The sequence below is a fragment of the Panthera uncia genome, chromosome B1 (genome assembly GCF_023721935.1).
Source record: "Panthera uncia isolate 11264 chromosome B1, Puncia_PCG_1.0, whole genome shotgun sequence".
In the NCBI taxonomy this organism is placed as follows: Eukaryota; Metazoa; Chordata; class Mammalia; order Carnivora; family Felidae; genus Panthera; species Panthera uncia.
The window spans coordinates 157,310,701-157,329,040 of NC_064811.1; the positions used below are offsets into that span (position 1 = coordinate 157,310,701).

General features: G+C 37.5%; 1 protein-coding gene and 1 pseudogene across 3 annotated transcripts in view; one reads left to right on the forward strand and one right to left on the reverse strand.

The window, feature by feature from the left end:
- DDHD2 (DDHD domain containing 2) overlaps positions 1–18,340 on the forward strand; it is a 30,901-nt gene that overhangs the window by 8,961 nt on the left and 3,600 nt on the right. The window contains exons 9-19 of one of the 3 annotated variants that reach the window (XR_007457982.1): positions 1,813–2,021; positions 2,301–2,368; positions 3,211–3,333; positions 4,419–4,514; positions 5,552–5,680; positions 5,792–5,947; positions 6,429–6,531; positions 6,670–6,840; positions 7,532–7,691; positions 15,111–15,218; positions 15,677–15,803. Coding sequence is in view for 2 of the 3 variants with exons in the window: in XM_049631431.1 (XP_049487388.1) it covers positions 1,813–2,021; positions 2,301–2,368; positions 3,211–3,333; positions 4,419–4,514; positions 5,552–5,680; positions 5,792–5,947; positions 6,429–6,531; positions 6,670–6,840; positions 7,532–7,691; positions 15,111–15,192 (1,297 nt within the window). In the remaining variant the exon portion in view is untranslated. Of the gene's footprint in view, positions 1–1,812; positions 2,022–2,300; positions 2,369–3,210; positions 3,334–4,418; positions 4,515–5,551; positions 5,681–5,791; positions 5,948–6,428; positions 6,532–6,669; positions 6,841–7,531; positions 7,692–15,110; positions 15,223–15,676; positions 17,910–18,340 lie in introns of those variants that run through there. The other 2 variants (XM_049631431.1, XM_049631430.1) reach the window with 2 other exon arrangements.
- On the reverse strand, positions 10,903–11,400 carry LOC125923540 (ragulator complex protein LAMTOR3-like; annotated as a pseudogene).

Here is an 18,340-nt window from a genome sequence, read left to right on the forward strand (position 1 = left end):
CTGCACCATCAGAACCATGAGAGCATGACCTGATGAGTCCAGTGTCCAACCTACTCAGCCACCCAGGCTCAGTACCCTAATTAGTACAACTTTTAAGTGATGGCTGTTTTTCCTGATTTTGTTTTAGAGAAAGAGCACAAATGGGAGAGAGGGGAGCCCTCAGAGGGAAGCTCCATGAGCCCAGCATGGAACCCAAAGTGGGGCTCAATCCCATGACCCTGGGATCATGACCTGAGCTGAAATCAAGAGTCAGATGCTCAACTGACTGAGCCATCCAGGCACTTCTTAAGTGATGGCTTTTTTTTTTTTTTAATGTTTTATTTATTTTTTTAAGCAAGAGCAAGCAAGAGAGGGGTAGATAGAGGATCCAAAGCGGGCTCTGCGCTGACAGCAGTGAGCCCAGTGAGGAGCTTGAACTCATGAACTGAACTGCAAGATCATGACCTGAGCTGAGCCAAAGTTGGACTTTCAGCCAACTGAGCCTCCCAGGCATCCATTAAGTGATGGCTTTCTTAGGTCACAAGCCCAGTAGTTTTGTTTATAGATTTTATGGTAATGTCAGAAGGTTGCCTTATATTAAGGATATTCTAGAGAGCTATAGGCTCTCCAAAAAGAAGTGTGTTCGTAATATAGTTCTAGGATAGAACTGGCAAATGCTTCTCTGGAAGATAAAGGAAGTAGTTTTACTTCCATGTTGATCTTGGAAATGGCTTTCCTAATTTCTGCATCTCTCAGTTCTTAATTCTGTGTGATTTGAGCATATTGCATGTGCCCGATGTTGTATTATGTTGCTTTTACTAGGTATGGAGCTCATACTCCTATCTGAACTGATACTAAGAGGTTACTAAGGGCATATTGCCCTCTCTAAACTACAGAAACTGTTGAGTCTTTGAGGAATCTTTATGGGTATCTTGAGAAAGCTTTAACGAAATTGATTTAGATAATAATGTCTGCATGGTTTTCCTTTGCAGGATGAGAGTTCTGTTTGCCTTCTTTCAGCTTTTGGAAATGATGCATTGAGAAAGGGAGCTGATCCATTTATCATTTGACTTGTGATCCAAAAACCTTAATGCTGAGAATTCTAGGAAAAGCCTCTGTATTATCTGTCTTTTAAAAAAACTTTTTTTATGGTAGAGAATTTTGTACAAAAAAGTAGCTTATATAATGAGTCTTCATGTACAGATTATGATTACCCAGCTCCAACAAGTCTCAACACATGGCCGATTCTGCTGTATCCATTATCTTCCTATCCCTGTCTACTGCCCATCCCTCCACCATGTTATTATTTTTTTTCCCATCATATTATTTTTGAACCAAATCTTAAGATATTACATCATTTCATTTGTAAATGTTTGTATGTCTGAAAGGACTTTTAAAAATATATTAACCATAACACCATTATCACACCTAAAAAATTCTTAATATCAACAAATATACATATATGTATACATACACAAGCTCGCACACACAGATTTTAAGCGGATCTAAATAAGGTCCATAAGTTGCAATTCACTGATATGTCTTTTAAGTCTCTTTTGATCTCTTGGTTATCTTTCCATCTCTTATTTCTTTGTAATTTATGTATTGAAGAAACTAGGTTTGTCTTGTATAGGGTCTCACTCACTTTTGCTGATGAAATTCTTTTGGCTTAATTAAACCTGTCTCTGAGTCCTCTGTATTTACTATAAATTGATTGTCTGTTGTATTTTTAAATATCTAAGTCTAAACTTGAAGGCTAAGCTGGATAATAGCTTAGAGGGGCTTTTGGAATGTATTAGGTTTTCTGCTTAAAATATTTTTCTTTTTTTTCAGAGATCTGCAGCGAATAACTCTGCCCAGCATTAACCGCCTAAGGCACTTCACCAATGACACAATTCTGGATGTCTTCTTCTACAATAGCCCCACCTACTGTCAGACTATTGTGGACACAGTTGCTTCTGAAATGAACCGAATATATACACTTTTTCTGCAGAGGAACCCTGATTTCAAAGGCGGTGTATCCATTGCTGGTCATAGTTTAGGTAACAAATGAGTTTTCTGTGACCAGAAAGGACTATTATATATTAAGGATACCTGTTCTCTAAGTACAGTGTCTTTTATCAGTATCAGATTCAGAGGTCTAGAACTGGTCTTTGATGTACAATTTGGAAGGGGTTGGAAGGGTGGTGGTGGATTGGAAGGAAAGACTTCCTACTTCATAGATTTTGCTACGTGGGTAATTGGCTTAATAATTTTTGTATAAAAGACAGCTATGTAGTGCCAATGCTTAGAAATTGTCCCTTCTTCTATTTTACTTATAGGTTCGCTTATATTGTTTGATATCCTAACAAATCAGAAAGATTCTTTGGGGGATATTGACAGTGAAAAGGTAATTTAGATGTACAGATAGATTCTCATATACTATTTCTTAGTATGGATCTTTAGATTTTAGACTTTTAGTTTTTTTGCTTAGTATAGTTTCATACCATAACGTTGATTTTACATTTATTTTAATTTTAATAGACTTGTAATTATCTCTGTCACTTTTGGATAATAGAAGCAAGATAGTAATATGCTCCCACAAATATTTGTCATATTCTAAAATAACTTTAGGTATTTTATTTTCCATTACAAATATTCACTTCTGTTCTATTATTAGAATTATAGAATCATTGAGCTGATGTGGAGTTTGCATGTGATGTGGAAATGAAGAATAAATTGGATGCAAACTGATATAATTTATAGAAATTCTGTCTGAAAGCAGTGGGAGGACTTGATGTTTAAACATCTTTTGCAAAACAAAGTCCTATGAACATTTATCTATAGTGTTAAATTAGTACTTAGCATATGCTATCTTGTGTATTTTCTCTTTTTATGTAAGTATTCTATTTATATTGTTGGACTATGAGTTCTTCCAGGACAGGGGTTTTGTCTTAGATTGTTTTATGTCTTAAACACTTGTTCCATAATAAGAGCTCAATAAATGTTGTATTAATGAAGTTGAAAATACTTTGATAATGATTCATGCGTTCATTTATTTAAAAACATTGTTTCAACTGAGGTTGCAAATTTAGAGATTAGCCACTTCTTAAATTTTATAGAAATTACAATTTATTTAAAATTAAGTATATCTTTATGTGGAACTCTTATACATTTTTATTGGCAAATAGTAATAATAAAGGAAAATCTAAATAAATTCAGAGAATGTGAGCTTTACTATTTAATTTTTAGGATGCACCAAATATTGTCATGGATCAAGGAGACACACTGACACTAGAGGAAGATTTGGAGAAACTTCAACTCTCTGAATTCTTTAGTATCTTTGAGAAGGAGAAAGTAGATAAGGAAGCGCTGGTAAAAATAATCTTTTAAAACTTTATGCTGTACCATTTTTAGTATTTTTATTGCTTATCTTCATCTTACCACTTACTAAGAGCCTGCCCTTTGGAATCATTTTAGTCATAAATACTTTGTTATCATTAGTGATGTCCTTTAGCTTGTTTATGTGTTTTTTTTATCATATAAAGTGATCTTGCTTTGTGGAAGTGCAAGGTTCAGAGGAGCCATGTCGACAAACATAGTGGCAGAGCAAGGACTAAAAAGCAACACAGCTCGGATAATGTGAACATGAGTTAGAATAAATGACCGCTAACTATTCTGACTCTTAGTTTCTTTTTCACCTTCAAGAGCTCTACTGCTGATATTTGCTTTTTATTTGTTTTTGTTTTTTGCCACTTTTTTGGTGCTTTTTCGGGTTTGCAATACATTCTTTCATTTAGTAGATATTTAGTGAATGCTTAATATGATCAGGCTTACTATACCAACTACTAGAGATAGAGTGGTCAGTAAGACAGATATGGTCTCTCATATCACTATGTTTATAGTTTAGCGGGGAAGACACATATTAAATACTATATTACAATTATGGTAAGTTCTGAGTAGGAAAAGGATACAGTGGTATTTAAGAACTAACCTAGTCTGGGAGGGTGAAGGAAGCCTTAACCTCCTCAGATAAGCAGCACTGAAGCTGAGATACTGATTGTTCATCTGTTTCATGTTCCACATTTGCTGTATGTTCTTACTGCTTGTGTCCATGAGTAGGGATATAGTATTTCTCAGGAATGTGACATCTGAGTCTGCATGGAAATCAAAGAGTGTTTTGTGTCATGCATTATCTACTCACTTCTGTAGGTTTGTTTGTTTTTTTTTTGTAATGTCATCTATATTGCTATAGCATTGATACCTTTTATTTTTCTCTAGGCTTTTATGAATAAAATACTCTCTTCTTAAAATTCTTAATGATGTTATACCACTAGGGACCCTAGTAATATAAAGCAAAGAACAAGAATGATTAGGTCTTACTCCTCTCAGAGAATGGGACATGTAATTTATTTTATTTTGCCTAGAAATAAGAAGGATATTTGATTTTCTATATCTAGGCTTTATGTACCGACAAAGATCTTCAGGAAATGGGAATTCCCCTAGGACCAAGAAAGAAGATATTAAACTACGTTAGGACCAGAAAAAAATCAACGGTATGTTTAATATAGCTTGTAGGATTAAACAGTTTTTGACATCCTTGTATCCTTATGCTTTGTGAGGTGTTTAGGCAGCTAAGAAATTTTGTTAACTGATCTTCGGCTTTCTTTTTAGATATTAAACACATTTTTTATATTGACATCCTTAAAAAATATTATTAGCTTCAGAAATCTTATCTTCCCTGGAGTCTTCTCACCATTCCGTTTTTTTCCTTTCATAACCTTTTTATTGAAATACAATTCACATCACCTACCATAAAATTCACCCTTTTAAAGTATATAATTTAGCCATTTTTAGTGTATTCACAGAGTTGTGTAACCATTACCACTATCTAATTTGAGAACATTTCCATCACCCTAGAAAGAAACCCTTTTACCCATTAGCAGTCACTCCCCATTCCTTCCTCCTGTGAATCACTGGCCTTTCTGTTGTTATGGATTTTGTTATTCTGGATATTTCATATAAATGGAATCATAGTATGAGGCTTTTTGTGGCTGGCTTCTTTCACTTTAGCATAATGAACTTGAGGTTTATCCACGTTGTAATAGTACTTCTTCTACGTTCAGTTTTTTTGGCCACTGAATTCCTTTCCATATCTTAGTTGTCTTTCAACTTTGTGGCAGACTGTTCAGTTCTTTCTTAAGGCCCAGTTCTTGGCCCAGCATCTGCATAAATTTCTATACTCATAGAGACATTTTGCTTCCATTAAAAGGGCATTGCACTTGATTGAACTCCTTAGCAACCCTCAGCATTCTTTTTCATCATGCTGTGCTGTTGTTTTCTCTCCTAATGGTTGCCTGAAGTTTCAACTGCTGACCAAATGGCTGTGTACAGCTTTTACCATTTTAGAGCATGTATGGATGTTAGTTCATTATTTACGACAATTTTTGTTTTCATCAGCTTTATCTTGTTTTTTTGAGGACTCTTCCTAAAATTCAGAACACTCGTAAGCATCCTTTCAAACCAATTAAAAAAATGTATAAACCTTTGGATATTTTAATGCATAGCTTCACGGCATTGTATTATTCTTTAGGGTATTAATAGACCAATCCTGCAGCCAGCTTCAGGGGTGAATATATCTAACATCCCCAAAGAACTGGAGTTTTGCAATAAAACAGACTCTACTGGAAATGGTGACTATCTGGATGTTGGCATTGGGCAGGTAACAATTTTAATTAATTCTATTTGGTTATTTTATTGCCTGCCATTGGTATGGTAGGAACAATTGTCACTTCTGTTAACAATGAGAGATATTTTTATATCCTCTTTCCAGGTGTCTGTAAAATACCCCCGGCTCATCTATAAACCAGAAATATTTTTTGCCTTTGGCTCGCCCATTGGAATGTTCCTTACCGTCCGAGGACTAAAAAGAATTGATCCCAACTATAAATTTCCAACATGCAAAGGTTTCTTCAATATTTATCACCCTGTAAGCATTGGACATGTTTTCACCTGAATATTAGGGCTCATTGGTAAAGAGCACATAATTTTCTGTTTCCTTTTTTTTTTTTTTTTTTTTAATGGTTATTTCTTGATTTTGAGAGGGGGGGAGGGGCAGAGCTAGGGAGAGTGAGAATCCCAAGTAGGTTCTATGCTGTCAGTGTGAGCCCAATTCAGGGCTCAATCCCATGAACCACAAGATCTGAGCTGAAAATAAGAGTCTGATGGCTTAACCCACTGAGCCACTCAGGTGCCCCAAGAGCATATAATTTTCTGTTGTGTTGATTTGCTTTTTTTCTATATTATTTTGTGGTAATGAGACAGCTTATAATCGTTTGAATCTGAAAGTGATGAGGCAAAATAACTTTTTTTTTAATGAGCTTATAGTTATTCTTGCCTGATAGTTCCTAAGACTTTCTGAGTTTCTTCAGCAGAGGTATATATGTAGCTGTTATTTTTTTTCTATGTAGTTTGATCCTGTGGCCTATAGGATTGAACCGATGGTGGTCCCAGGAGTGGAATTTGAGCCAATGCTGATCCCACACCATAAAGGCAGGAAGCGGATGCACTTAGGTAAGTCTGAGTTCAGAACTTGTAATTCTAGACGGTCTGGTCAGTGCAGACTGACTGGATCTCATTCACTTTATTTAACTGTGTTGGACCCTAAACTCTTTGTAAACCATGTAATGTTGTTATTCATGTATGTTTCAGAACTGAGAGAGGGCTTGACCAGGATGAGTATGGACCTTAAGAACAACTTGTTAGGTTCACTGCGGATGGCCTGGAAGTCTTTCACCAGAGCTCCATACCCTGCCTTACAAGCTTCAGAAACTACAGAAGAAGCTGAAGCAGAATCGGAATCGAGTTCAGAGAAGCTAAGTGGTCAGTGACACTGTACACTTTGATTTCCTACATCACATCAGATAAGAGTAACTCCATGATGTGTAATTCTTATTCTCCCAGGAGTTCTTACTTACCTGTTTTTCCCTTTTTATTGTATAGGACCAATATTATGAGTCCTAATGGGCTTTCAGCTCTGCTAGTCTTTTCTATTATCAAATAGCCACGAATTATGGAAAAACATTATTTGTGAGGAAAAATGTCAAGAGAAGCTAAGCACCTGGTCAAGAGGCGTTAAAAGACATTCCTCACTTGGGAATTCTGGATGTTAGATTCCTCTGTGAAGCTTTTTCAGGGGAATGTCTGTGTATTCATTAGTCCGTTTTATTTTCCTGGCTGGGCACTAGCTCATATATCTCCTCTTAATTTCACAGTTAACTTTGCATTCTTTTTGCTTTAATTTTCAACTGCCTAAAGATTTCTATAGGTACATTTATTTATAAACCAGATGCAAATGAATTCGCTATCAGAGGTACAGGAAAGAAAAAATGGGATTGGACAAAATCATTGTGACTTGAGAAGCTTTAAGGGGATTGAAAGGAAGAAGGTGCAGAGAACTTGCTGAACAGAGAGTAGCTCATCCCATTGTAAACTTAGCCATCTGAGGGGAAGTTAGGGTAATCTTGGGGGACTGGAAGCTTTTAGATGGTTATTGTGGTTCCTCCATGTCCAGATGTTAACACAGAAGAGGCCTCTGTGGCCGTTAAAGAAGTCCCACCCATCAATGTGGGAATGCTGAATGGAGGCCAACGCATTGACTATGTGCTACAAGAGAAGCCCATTGAAAGTTTTAATGAATATTTATTTGCTTTGCAAAGCCATCTATGCTACTGGTAAGTGTTGTTTGCTTTTGTTTCTGGGGTGTGGGTTTTTACTTATTTATTTTTTTGGTCTGATTGTTTTACAGATATTTGATAGATACAGAAAAGAGAGGATAGGCTAGTGTACATTTGGGATTAGAGTGATTTCTCATTTAGGTAATTACAAAATAACAATCATGTCATTTAAAGAAATCTGATTTATTTTTTATTTTTTATTTTTTTTTTAATTTTTTTTTTTTTTCAACATTTATTTATTTTTGGGACAGAGAGAGACAGAGCATGAACGGGGGAGGGGCAGAGAGAGAGGGAGACACAGAATCGGAAACAGGCTCCAGGCTCCGAGCCGTCAGCCCAGAGCCTGACGCGGGGCTCGAACTCACGGACCGCGAGATCGTGACCTGGCTGAAGTTGGACGCCCAACCGACTGCGCCACCCAGGTGCCCCTAAAGAAATCTGATTTAAACACGTTTTATTTTGCTGTTTGATAGAGCATGGGCAGATGATGCCAGCAGCCATGAGTTCAGTTAGTTTAGTTTTTAAAACCACTTTTTTTTTTTTTTTAATGTTTATTTTTGAGACAGAGACAGAGCGTGAATGGGGGAGGGTCAGAGAGAGGGAGACACAGAATCTGAAGCAGGCTCCAGGCTCTGAGCTGTCAGCACAGAGCCTGATGTGGGGCTCGAGCTCATGGAGTGTGAGATCTGACCTGAGCCGAAGTCGGATGCTTAACCAACGAGCCACCCAGGCTCCCCTAAAACCGACGAGCCACCCAGGCTCCCCTAAAACCACTTTGGCTATTGGTAGGACAGGATGGGTATGTATGAATGCACTGGACAAATATGTTACTGTTGCTAAAAGTATTTTAAACCCATTTAAAAGTGTTTATAGTAGCTAGAACAGACTTTATTTTTTGTTTTGTTTTAATTTTTTAATTTTTAAAATGTTTCTATTTATTTTGAGAGAGAGAGATAGCAAGAGGGGGAGAGGCAGAGAGAGAGGGAGACAGAATCCTAAGCAGGTTGTGCGCTGTCAGGGCAGAGCCCGATGTGGGGCTCCAGCTCACGAACTGTGTGATCGTGACCTGAGCCGAAACCAAGAGTTGGACGCTTAACTGAGCTACCCAGACACCCCTTTAATGTTTAATCTTTTAATGTTTAAATATTTTTTCAAGATTTAGAGATATAATTGACACATTATACAAGTTTAAGATGTGCAATGTGATTTGATACATGTGCATATTGTGAAGTGGTTAACACAATAGGATTAGATAACACCTCCATCACTGCACATAATTATATATTGTGCGTGTGTGTGTGTGATGAGAACATTTAAGATTTACTTTTAGTAACTTCCAGGTATACGGTACAGTGTTACTGACTATAGTACCTTGCTGTAATTAGATCCCCAGAACTTATTCAACAGAATTAATCATTATTAAATATAACTATCTGATGGATTGTAGAATGGATTAATGATGCTTTTTGAAATTCATCTATTAGAAAAGAACTTAATCATCAAATATTTGAAACTAAAGGAAAGTACAACTAGGAAAATAAGATGGGTAGGGGGTAAGAGTTCAAAAAATAATGCTTTAACGTCTTGAGAGGAATTTTTCTATTGAGTCCTGATAAAGGAGATTATTATTTGATGGAGTCAGTTTTATCTCTAGATAATAAGTACAGTAGAGGCCATGACATATAATCTAAGTGCAACTCAATAAAAGCAGTCCTGTAAAAGGCCAAAATAATGCTCTTAAGAATGATCTCTGCTGATGTGGCTTGATAGAAATCTGAAAAAGGGTTGCTTTCTTTTTAAATTATGGTTATTATATTTTTAAGTTTTTATTTAAATCCATTTAGTTACCATACAGTGTAATGTTAATTTCAGATGTACAAGATAGTGATTCAGCACTTCATACGTCTACCTGGTGCTCATCACAAGTGCACTCCTTAATCCTCTCACCTATTTCATCCATCCCCCCACCCATCTCCCTTCTGGTAACCATCAGTTTGTTTTCTAGAGTTAAGAGTCTGTTTCTTGGTTTGCCTCTCTCTTTTTTTTTTTTTTTCCCTATGCTCATTTGTTTTGTTTCTTAAATTCCACATATGAGTGAAATCATAGGTGTTTGTCTTTCTCTGATTTATTTCACTTAGCATAATACTCTCTAGCTCCATCCATGTTGTTGCAAATGGCAAGGTTTCATCCTTTCTTATAGCCGAGTAGTATCCATTGTGTATATATACTACCTCTTCTTTATCCATTCATCTATCAATGGGCTTGGGCTGTTTCCATATTTTGGCTATTGTCGGTAATGCTGCTATAAATATTGGGGTGTATATATCCCTTTGAATTACTGTTTTCGTATTCTTTGGGTTAAATACCTAGTAGTGCAATCACTGGATCATAGGGTGTTCTTTTTTTCTTCCTGTTTTTTAGTAATTTTACTGATTTTATTACTTTTACTAAGCCATTGTATCTTCCTCACACTCAGCGCAAAGAAATAAAACACTAGAAAGAAAAATACATCCTTGTTGTTATTCACAATAAAAAGCTCCTGGTTCATTTTATAGGACTGGGCATATTATGCAATAGGTAGCACTTAATGTCTCAAGTGGATCATTTTTTAATTTTTTTAAAAATTAATTTTTTTTTTTAATTTAGAGAGAGAGGAGAAAGAATATGAGAAGGGAAGGGGCAGATGGAGACAGAGAAAGAGAATCCCAAATAGGTTCCATACTGTTAGTGCAGAGCCCGACCTGGAACTCAAACCATTGAATCATGAGATCATGACATGAGCTGAAATCAAGAGTCAGACGCTTAACTGACTGAGCCACCCACGTGCCCGTGTAATTATTTTTTTTAATGTTTATTTTTGAAAAAGAGACTGGGTGCAAATGGGGAGAGGGAGACAGAGGATCCAAAGCAGGCTCTGCACTGATAGCAGAGAGCCCAATGCAGGCGTCAAACTCACAAACCATGAGATTACTCATGACATGAGCTGAAAATAGATGCTTAAGCGACTGAGCCACCCAGGCACCCCCAAAGTACGATTTTGATTCTGACCCACTGAATAGAATTTCATGCGTAGTTGGTGACTAACACCATGAGAGCTGTGATGTATTGAACCATTTCTGTCGTATCCCCAGATCTCACTAAATAAGAAAATACCCTATGCATGAAAAGATAACAATATGTCCATAAATTTTATCTATAGGCTCTTTTTTTAGTGTAAGGTGGGAAAGAGGGCCCTTTCTTGAGTACAGGGGTACAAGTAGTATGGTCTGTAAAGATTGCTGGATTGATATATGTCTGTTATAAGGAAAGTTAAGGTATACATCAAAACAACTGCCAGATTAACGTCCACAACCTGTCTCAATTCTTCAAATAATGGAGCAAGTTCCTTTTCTAGGTTGACAATTAGTCCTGTATTGGCATTGCTACTGGTTGTGAAACCATCAAAAGTAAACAATTGACTTGAACCACCCAGTAGGTGTTACAGTAACAGATGATACTTTCACTTTTTGGAAGTCCAAGTTTGCTCCTTTGGTCTGTTGGAAGAGCAAAAGTAGTTAAGAAACCAGGTCTCAAAGCATGCTCTGGAGCATTATCATTGGCCACTTTAATAAAAGGCACTTCATCTTTATGTGACACAACAATAGCATGGAGCTCTTCAACAACCTGATGATTTTTTATACAACAATCACTTTAGGTCATCTACCATGATGAACCCCTTTCTCCCACAGTCTCCACTCCTGGCTTTCTGGGCTGCTGTGTTCTCTCAGCTGTAAATTCAGGGACAGCTTCAAAGACAGTCTTGATCATAGGGTAGTTCTGTTTTCAACTTTTTGAAGAACCTCCTTACTAATTTCTTCTAGAGGTCTATTTTATACATATATAACACAGGTGTGAATATGTGACTGTATTATATGTCTCTTTTAACGAATACAGAAGTATTATAGGTATCATTCTGTAACTTGCTTTTTCTACTAGCGAGTCTTGGAGTTTTTTGCCTATCAGGTATAAAGAGTTTCTCCATTCTTTTGTAGCTTTAGTACTCCACTATATGAATATTCTGTAATTCATTTAAATAGTCTTTTATTGCTGGGTCTCTTTAGATTTCTCTACTCTAGAACTTTATACACCTTGTTTATGTCATTTCACCTAATCATGAGTAGATCTGCAAATACTTACAGTTGGAGTTGCTGGCATTATGCCATATGACTTTTTTTTATAAATGGAATCCTATTATATATACCCTTTTTTGTATGGCTTCCTTCATTCTCCATGATGTGTATCAGTTTCTTTCCTTTTTATTGCCAAGTAGTGGTCTCTTGTATGAATGTACCCCAATTTGTTCATTTACCTGCTGGTGGACATTTGGGGTGTTTCCAGTTTTTGGCTATTATAGATAAAACTGTGAACATTCGTGTACAAGACTTTATATGGACATATTCTTTAGTTTCTCTTGGGAAAATACCTAGGAGTGGAATAATGGCTAGGTATCATAGGGTAAAAGTATTTTTAAAAGTGACTGCCAGGGGTGCCTGGGTGGCTCAGTCGATTAAGCGTTTGACTTTTGATCTCAGCTCAGGTCTTAATCTCAGGGTCATGAGTTCAAGCCCCGCATTGGGCTCTGCGCTGGGTGTGGAGCTGACTTAAAATAAAAAAGAAACTGCCAAACTTTTCCTGCCAGCATTTTCCATTCCCATCAGCAATGTTTGAGAGTTCCAATAGCTCCGTATCTTCAAGGGTACTCGGTATGATAACTTCATGATTTGTCTCTTAGCCTTTCTAAATGGGTTGTAATAGCACCTCACTATGGTTTTAATTTGCATTTCCCTAATGATGTTGAATATATTTTCATGTGATTGCCATCTGTACATCTTCTTTGGAGAACTGTTTCAATCTTTTGTCCATTAAGGAAAATAGATTATCTTTTTAAGTTTCAGGAGTTCTTTCTCTATGCTAGTTACAAGTCCTTTTCAGATACATGTTTTTTTCTCAGAATGTGGTTTTTCATTTTTCCAGCAAAATGTTTTAAAGAGCAAAAGTTTTTGATTTTGATATAGTCCAATTTATTGACGTTTGTGACTTTTTAACATATTTAAGAAATCTTTGCCAAATCCAAAGTCATTAAGATATCACTTGTGTTCTAGAAGTTCTATCATTTTAGCTTTTATATTTCGGTCTGTGATCCATTTTGGTTGAGTTAATTTTTTAATATGGTCTGAGGTAAGAATTGAAGTTCACTGGTTTGCATGTAGCTATCCAGTTGTAGCAACATTTATTTATTCAGATGGAGACTGAATTACCTTGGTTCTAGGTTGTTCCGTTGATCTATTTGCTTGTCTTTATGCCAGTAAAACATTGTGTTGATTACTGTAGCTTCAAAATAAGTCTTGAAATCAGGTACTGTGAGTCACCCAACTTTACTCTTCTTTATTTTAGCCACTATTGGTCCTTTGCATTTCCACGTATGTTTTAAATTGAGCTTGTTAATTTCAAATAAAAAGCTTTCTGGGATTTTGTGATTGCATAATATCTGCAGATAAAATGACAGAATTAACATCTGAATGATATTGAGTCTTCAGATCCACAAACACAGTATCTCTCAGTGTATTTTGGTCTTTAATTTCCTTCAGCAATGTTCTGTAGTTTTCAATGTATGTATTTTGCACACTATAGTTTTAATTTTATTTTTAAACTTGGTTGCTTTTCTTTTCTTTCTTTTCTTTTTTTAAAGCCTGGAGCCTGCTTGAGATTCTCTCTTTCTGCTTCTCCCTCCGCCCGTCCCCTTCTTGTGCATGTGCTCTTTTTCTCTAACAAAAAAAACCCAAAAAAACAAAAAAAAATGTCTAGCAGTATGTCTGGTAATGTAAAAAAAAAAAAAAAAAAAAAAAAAAAATTTGTAGTAAATGGCCAAGAACTGTTCCCTTTTCACAGAGCTCATTCTTGGGACAGTATGGGAAGAGCCATCCAGTTGGTCATCTTAGTTTTGTTTTGTTTTGTTTTGTTTTTTACATTTTATTTATTTTGAGGGAGAAAATGTGAGCAGGAGAGGGGCACAGCGAGAGAGAGAATCCCAAGCAGGATCTGTGCCGTCAGCGACACGGGCTCTGTGCTGATAGCACAGGGTCTGCTTGGGATTCTCTCTCACCCCCTCTCTCTGCCCCTCTCCTGCTCATGCGCGCGCGCGCGCTCTCTCTCTCTCTCTCTCTCTCCACCCCCCCCTTCAAAATAAATAAACTTAAGAAAAAAGGTAACACTGGGGCGCCTGGGTGGCTCAGTTGGTTAAGTGCTTGACTTCAGCTCAGGTCATGATCTCAGGCTTATGATTTGGAGCCCCACATCGGGCTCTGTGCTGACAACTCAAAGCCTGGAGCCTGCTTCAGATTCTGTGTCTCCCTGTCTCTGCCCCTCCCCCGCTCATGCATGAGTGCACTCGCACTCTCTCTCTCTCTCTCTCAAAAATAAAAAGTAAAAAAAAAATTTTTTTTAAGGTAATACAATCACCTGGTTCAAAATTCAAGATATAAAAGGGTATAATAATGAAGTTTCCCTCCCACCGGGCTTCTTAACCACTAGTTCCCATCTTACGACAGTCAGTGTTATGAATTTCTCATGCATCTTCCAGATACTATTGTGTGTGTGTCCCAGCAATTGTTCGTATCCAGTTCATAAAGAAATTTGATTATATAAAATAACATCATGAAGGATTTTCTTAAGGATATATAGCTCAGGGACTCCTCGGTGGCTCAGTTGGTTGAGTGTGCAACTTTTGATTTTGGCTCAGGTCATGATCCCAGGGTCATAGGATCAAGCCCTGTGTCTGACTTTGTGCTGAGCATTTATTTTGAGAGAGAGAAAGAGCATGTGCGAGCAGGGGAGAGAAGAGAGAGAAGAGAGAGGGAGAGAGAGAATGCCAAGCAAGCTCCATGCTTCACAGAGCTTGATGCGGCACTTGATCTCACGACCCTGGGATCATGACTTGAGCCGAAATCCGGAGTCGGATACTCAAACCGACTGAGTCACCCAGGCGCCCCAACTTATTTATAACTGGAAGTTAGTATGTCTTAATTCCCTTCACCTATTTGCCCACACGCATCTCCCTTCTGGCAGCCACATTTGTTCTCTGTGTTTAAGAGTCTGGTTTTTTGTTCATTTGTATTTTAGATTCCACATATAAGTGAAATCATATGGTATTTGTGTCTGGTTCACTTCACTTAGCAACCTCCAGGTCCATTCATATTGTTGCAAAAGGCAAGATTTCATTATTCTTTATGGCTGAGTAATATCCCACTGTAAAATGAACTTTTTATTGTAAAAAATAAACTTGCACAGTGGTTGTGTAAATGAGGTAGTATGTGTAAAGCATCTTTAAGTATGAACGTTAGCTGCTGCTTTTTACAATGTAAGTTTTTCTCTTTACAGGGAGTCTGAAGATACCGTATTGCTGGTCCTCAAAGAAATCTACCAAACCCAGGGCATCTTCCTTGATCAGCCTTTACAGTGAAAATCAACTATGTATGGCTACTTAACGTGAGTTTTTAAATGTCATGTATGCTGCATGGTTCCTACATATTAATGTGTTATGGGGAACAGTGTAGACTTGGGCTCTTTATAAATATACTTTTCTCTTGCCTGTCACCAAGATCTAGGTTATTATTCATTTTTAGAGGGACTCTGGTTAAAATTCCTGGGGGAAAAAGCACAATAGCCCACTTAGAGAAAGGTTAGTGTTCATTTACTTTGCTAGTGATTTGGTCCAATAACACTTAATCATTTTTAGGATCTAAACTCAGAATCTTAATAGCTCTGATCATCTGAGAGTTACCATGGCAGTAGTTAGAATTTTAATTATGAACAACACATCCTGAGATTTAAGTTACTCAGACTTTTAGATGTGTAACAAGAAAGTCCATGTATCAGGCTCTGGCATTCTGCCTGGCTGCCTTCCAGCTGTGACTGCATCGTGACCTCTTTCCACTCTTCCCTAGACACTGAAGGATCCTTCCCCAGAAAATCTACCTGCTTGTTGCTGCCGTTTTCCTCTCAGCCACGTCATTTCCTGCATGTTACCTGCCACTTACCACTGGGGTCTTTGGAAGATAATCTTTTTTGGAAGTGAGTAGAAAAGCAAAGATGGACCATATTGCTTTTTACCACTGGCTTCGTATAAGCACTCGCCATTCTTCATAGTGGGGCGTGTTTGCATCTTTAATTCTTGGGTGACAGGTGCCATCCTTTATTTTTATTGCTTATTCCTTGAGAGAGTATAAAGTCTGTTTTGAGTTTATTTTGGCTTGGGTAGACATTTTTCTAGGAGGTTATTGCTTGTCTTTAGAAAATGCTCTAGTTTGGAAACAGGCTTGAGATTCAGAAGGCATTTTGGGGTACACATGTCTCATTGGTGTTCTCTGCACTTGAAGGCTAAGTGGGTGTGTAAAAGACTGTTGAGCAAATTCTTTTGAGTCCACTTTTCTTTCCTACAAGTACTTTGTGAAGGACCAAAATGTAGCTGGGAGAGAGTTATTGTTTATTCTCTACGGCTGACAGTTGATCAGAGGAATCACTGATGCTGTTCATTATTTTCACAGCTGTTGGAGCTGCTCTCAGAGTCTAAAGTGGATAGTTTAGTTCACATTAGGTGCATCTTTATAAAGCAAAGATGTTATATATCCTAGACCTACCTGTCTTTTTATATCGTGCTTCAACTTAGGAGAGTCTAGATGAAATTTGACTTAGTTATTGGATAGTAGCTTCTTTCTTAAGTTGAGGGCAAAGTTATACAAGCCTTGACAGGCTGCTTTGGTTATAAATAAAAATCTTTCAGGAGTACATCTATGGTGAAATAGAATCTGTGACAGTCAACCACCATATCCACTTGGGTGAAGGTAGTACTGTGTGCTCTGTTTGAAAACATTTTGTAAACACCATTGCCTTCCTTGGTACCCATAATCCAGAAAATGTATTAGAAGCCTCATGGCACAGGCAGTGTTGGTTGGGCAGGTCGGTTTGGCTAGGGGGAAATGTTTCTTTTTCTGCAAGAAAAACCTACGCCTGTCGGGGCCAAGGAACAGCTATTGTAGTCATTGTCAGAACATGCAAAGTGAAAGGTACCTTGAAGATGATGGGTGCGTGTAGACTAACTTTTTCTAGGCATCTGCTCACCACTGTGCTGTTTTCTTTCTCATTGGTCAGTTTGTCTTTGCAGTTCTCTTTGTGATAGTCCTTTACACTCCATAGGCCTGTAACAATGGCACAGGCAGGCAAGCTGTGTTTTCGTTTTTTATAAAAAATGTTTTTTTGTAAACGTATCATGGTATCCAGTGCATTGGCATGTAACATTCACTTCAGCCATCCCTTCAACTGCAGTGGTCTTTATCCCTTTCCAGAGAGGAAAGGAAAAGGAAGTCAATCACTGTCACCTTAGAGATGGTAGAGGTGAGGTTGGGGTACAGGGTCAGTGCCTGGCCTTTTCTTGTCCATCTGCTTTACAGGCTAATGCTGACTTAGCCACTAAGAAATGTCAGATACATGGAACACTTTTCTATATAAACTGAGTTTGAAGTAAGGGTTACTGAGAATTAAGTAGCATTAATTATATTTTAGAGGGGAAGCTTTTGTCAAGTTGTCTTCAAATTTAAGTTTATTCTTCCTATTAGCAGAATAGAGCGTATTTAAGAGTAAACCAAAGGACAAGCAAGGAGGAGTTCCTGTAACCAAAGATGAACAGCATAACCCTGGGATAGCTAGATCAACCACTGCTGGGACTAAGAAATGGTTCTTTCCTGATGGGGAGGGGCAGGCAGCTGTACAAGAGCTTGATGTCTCGTCTCTCCACCTGTGGTAGCATCATGGTTGCATATCACATAGGATGATAGGCTTGATTTAAATCCTTTAGTTACATATTATTTGCACTACTTTGGTCGTATCATGTGCAGTGTCTTGACCAAGACTATTTTTCAACTGTAGAGTATCATTTTATACATATTTCCTGCTACAGAATTTGTATTGCTTATTTCAGCAAGAGATTGTCTGCATGGAAGGATTAATAGTACTGATTAGCTTTCTAATATTTTGCACTTTTTGAAATGTTTGTTTTTTTACATGATTATATTTAAAAGTTTATGAAATACTGAAATAAAACCATATTGACCAGTTGCCTACTTTTACCTTTCATCCATTATACAGAAAGTTAACACAATAACCATTTTCTCCCCGTATATATTTCTTTTTTTTTTTTTAATTTTTTTTTTCAACGTTTTTTATTTATTTTTGGGACAGAGAGAGACAGAGCATGGACGGGGGAGGGGCAGAGAGAGAGGGAGACACAGAATCGGAAACAGGCTCCAGGCTCCGAGCCATCAGCCCAGAGCCTGACGCGGGGCTCGAACTCACGGACCGCGAGATCGTGACCTGGCTGAAGTCGGACGCTTAACCGACTGCGCCACCCAGGCGCCCCTCCCCGTATATATTTCTAAAGCAAATTAAAAAGATAATGTTTGAGCAAAGAACTAATGTTTAAGTTCTTTTCCGGGGACTGGTGTTTTCTTTAGGCAGATACAGTAAAGCGTGGCAATTACAAAATAAATACTGAGACTGTTCTTCAGTAATTGCAGGTATCAGCCTCTACTACCGATAGTCGTGTCACTTATGTC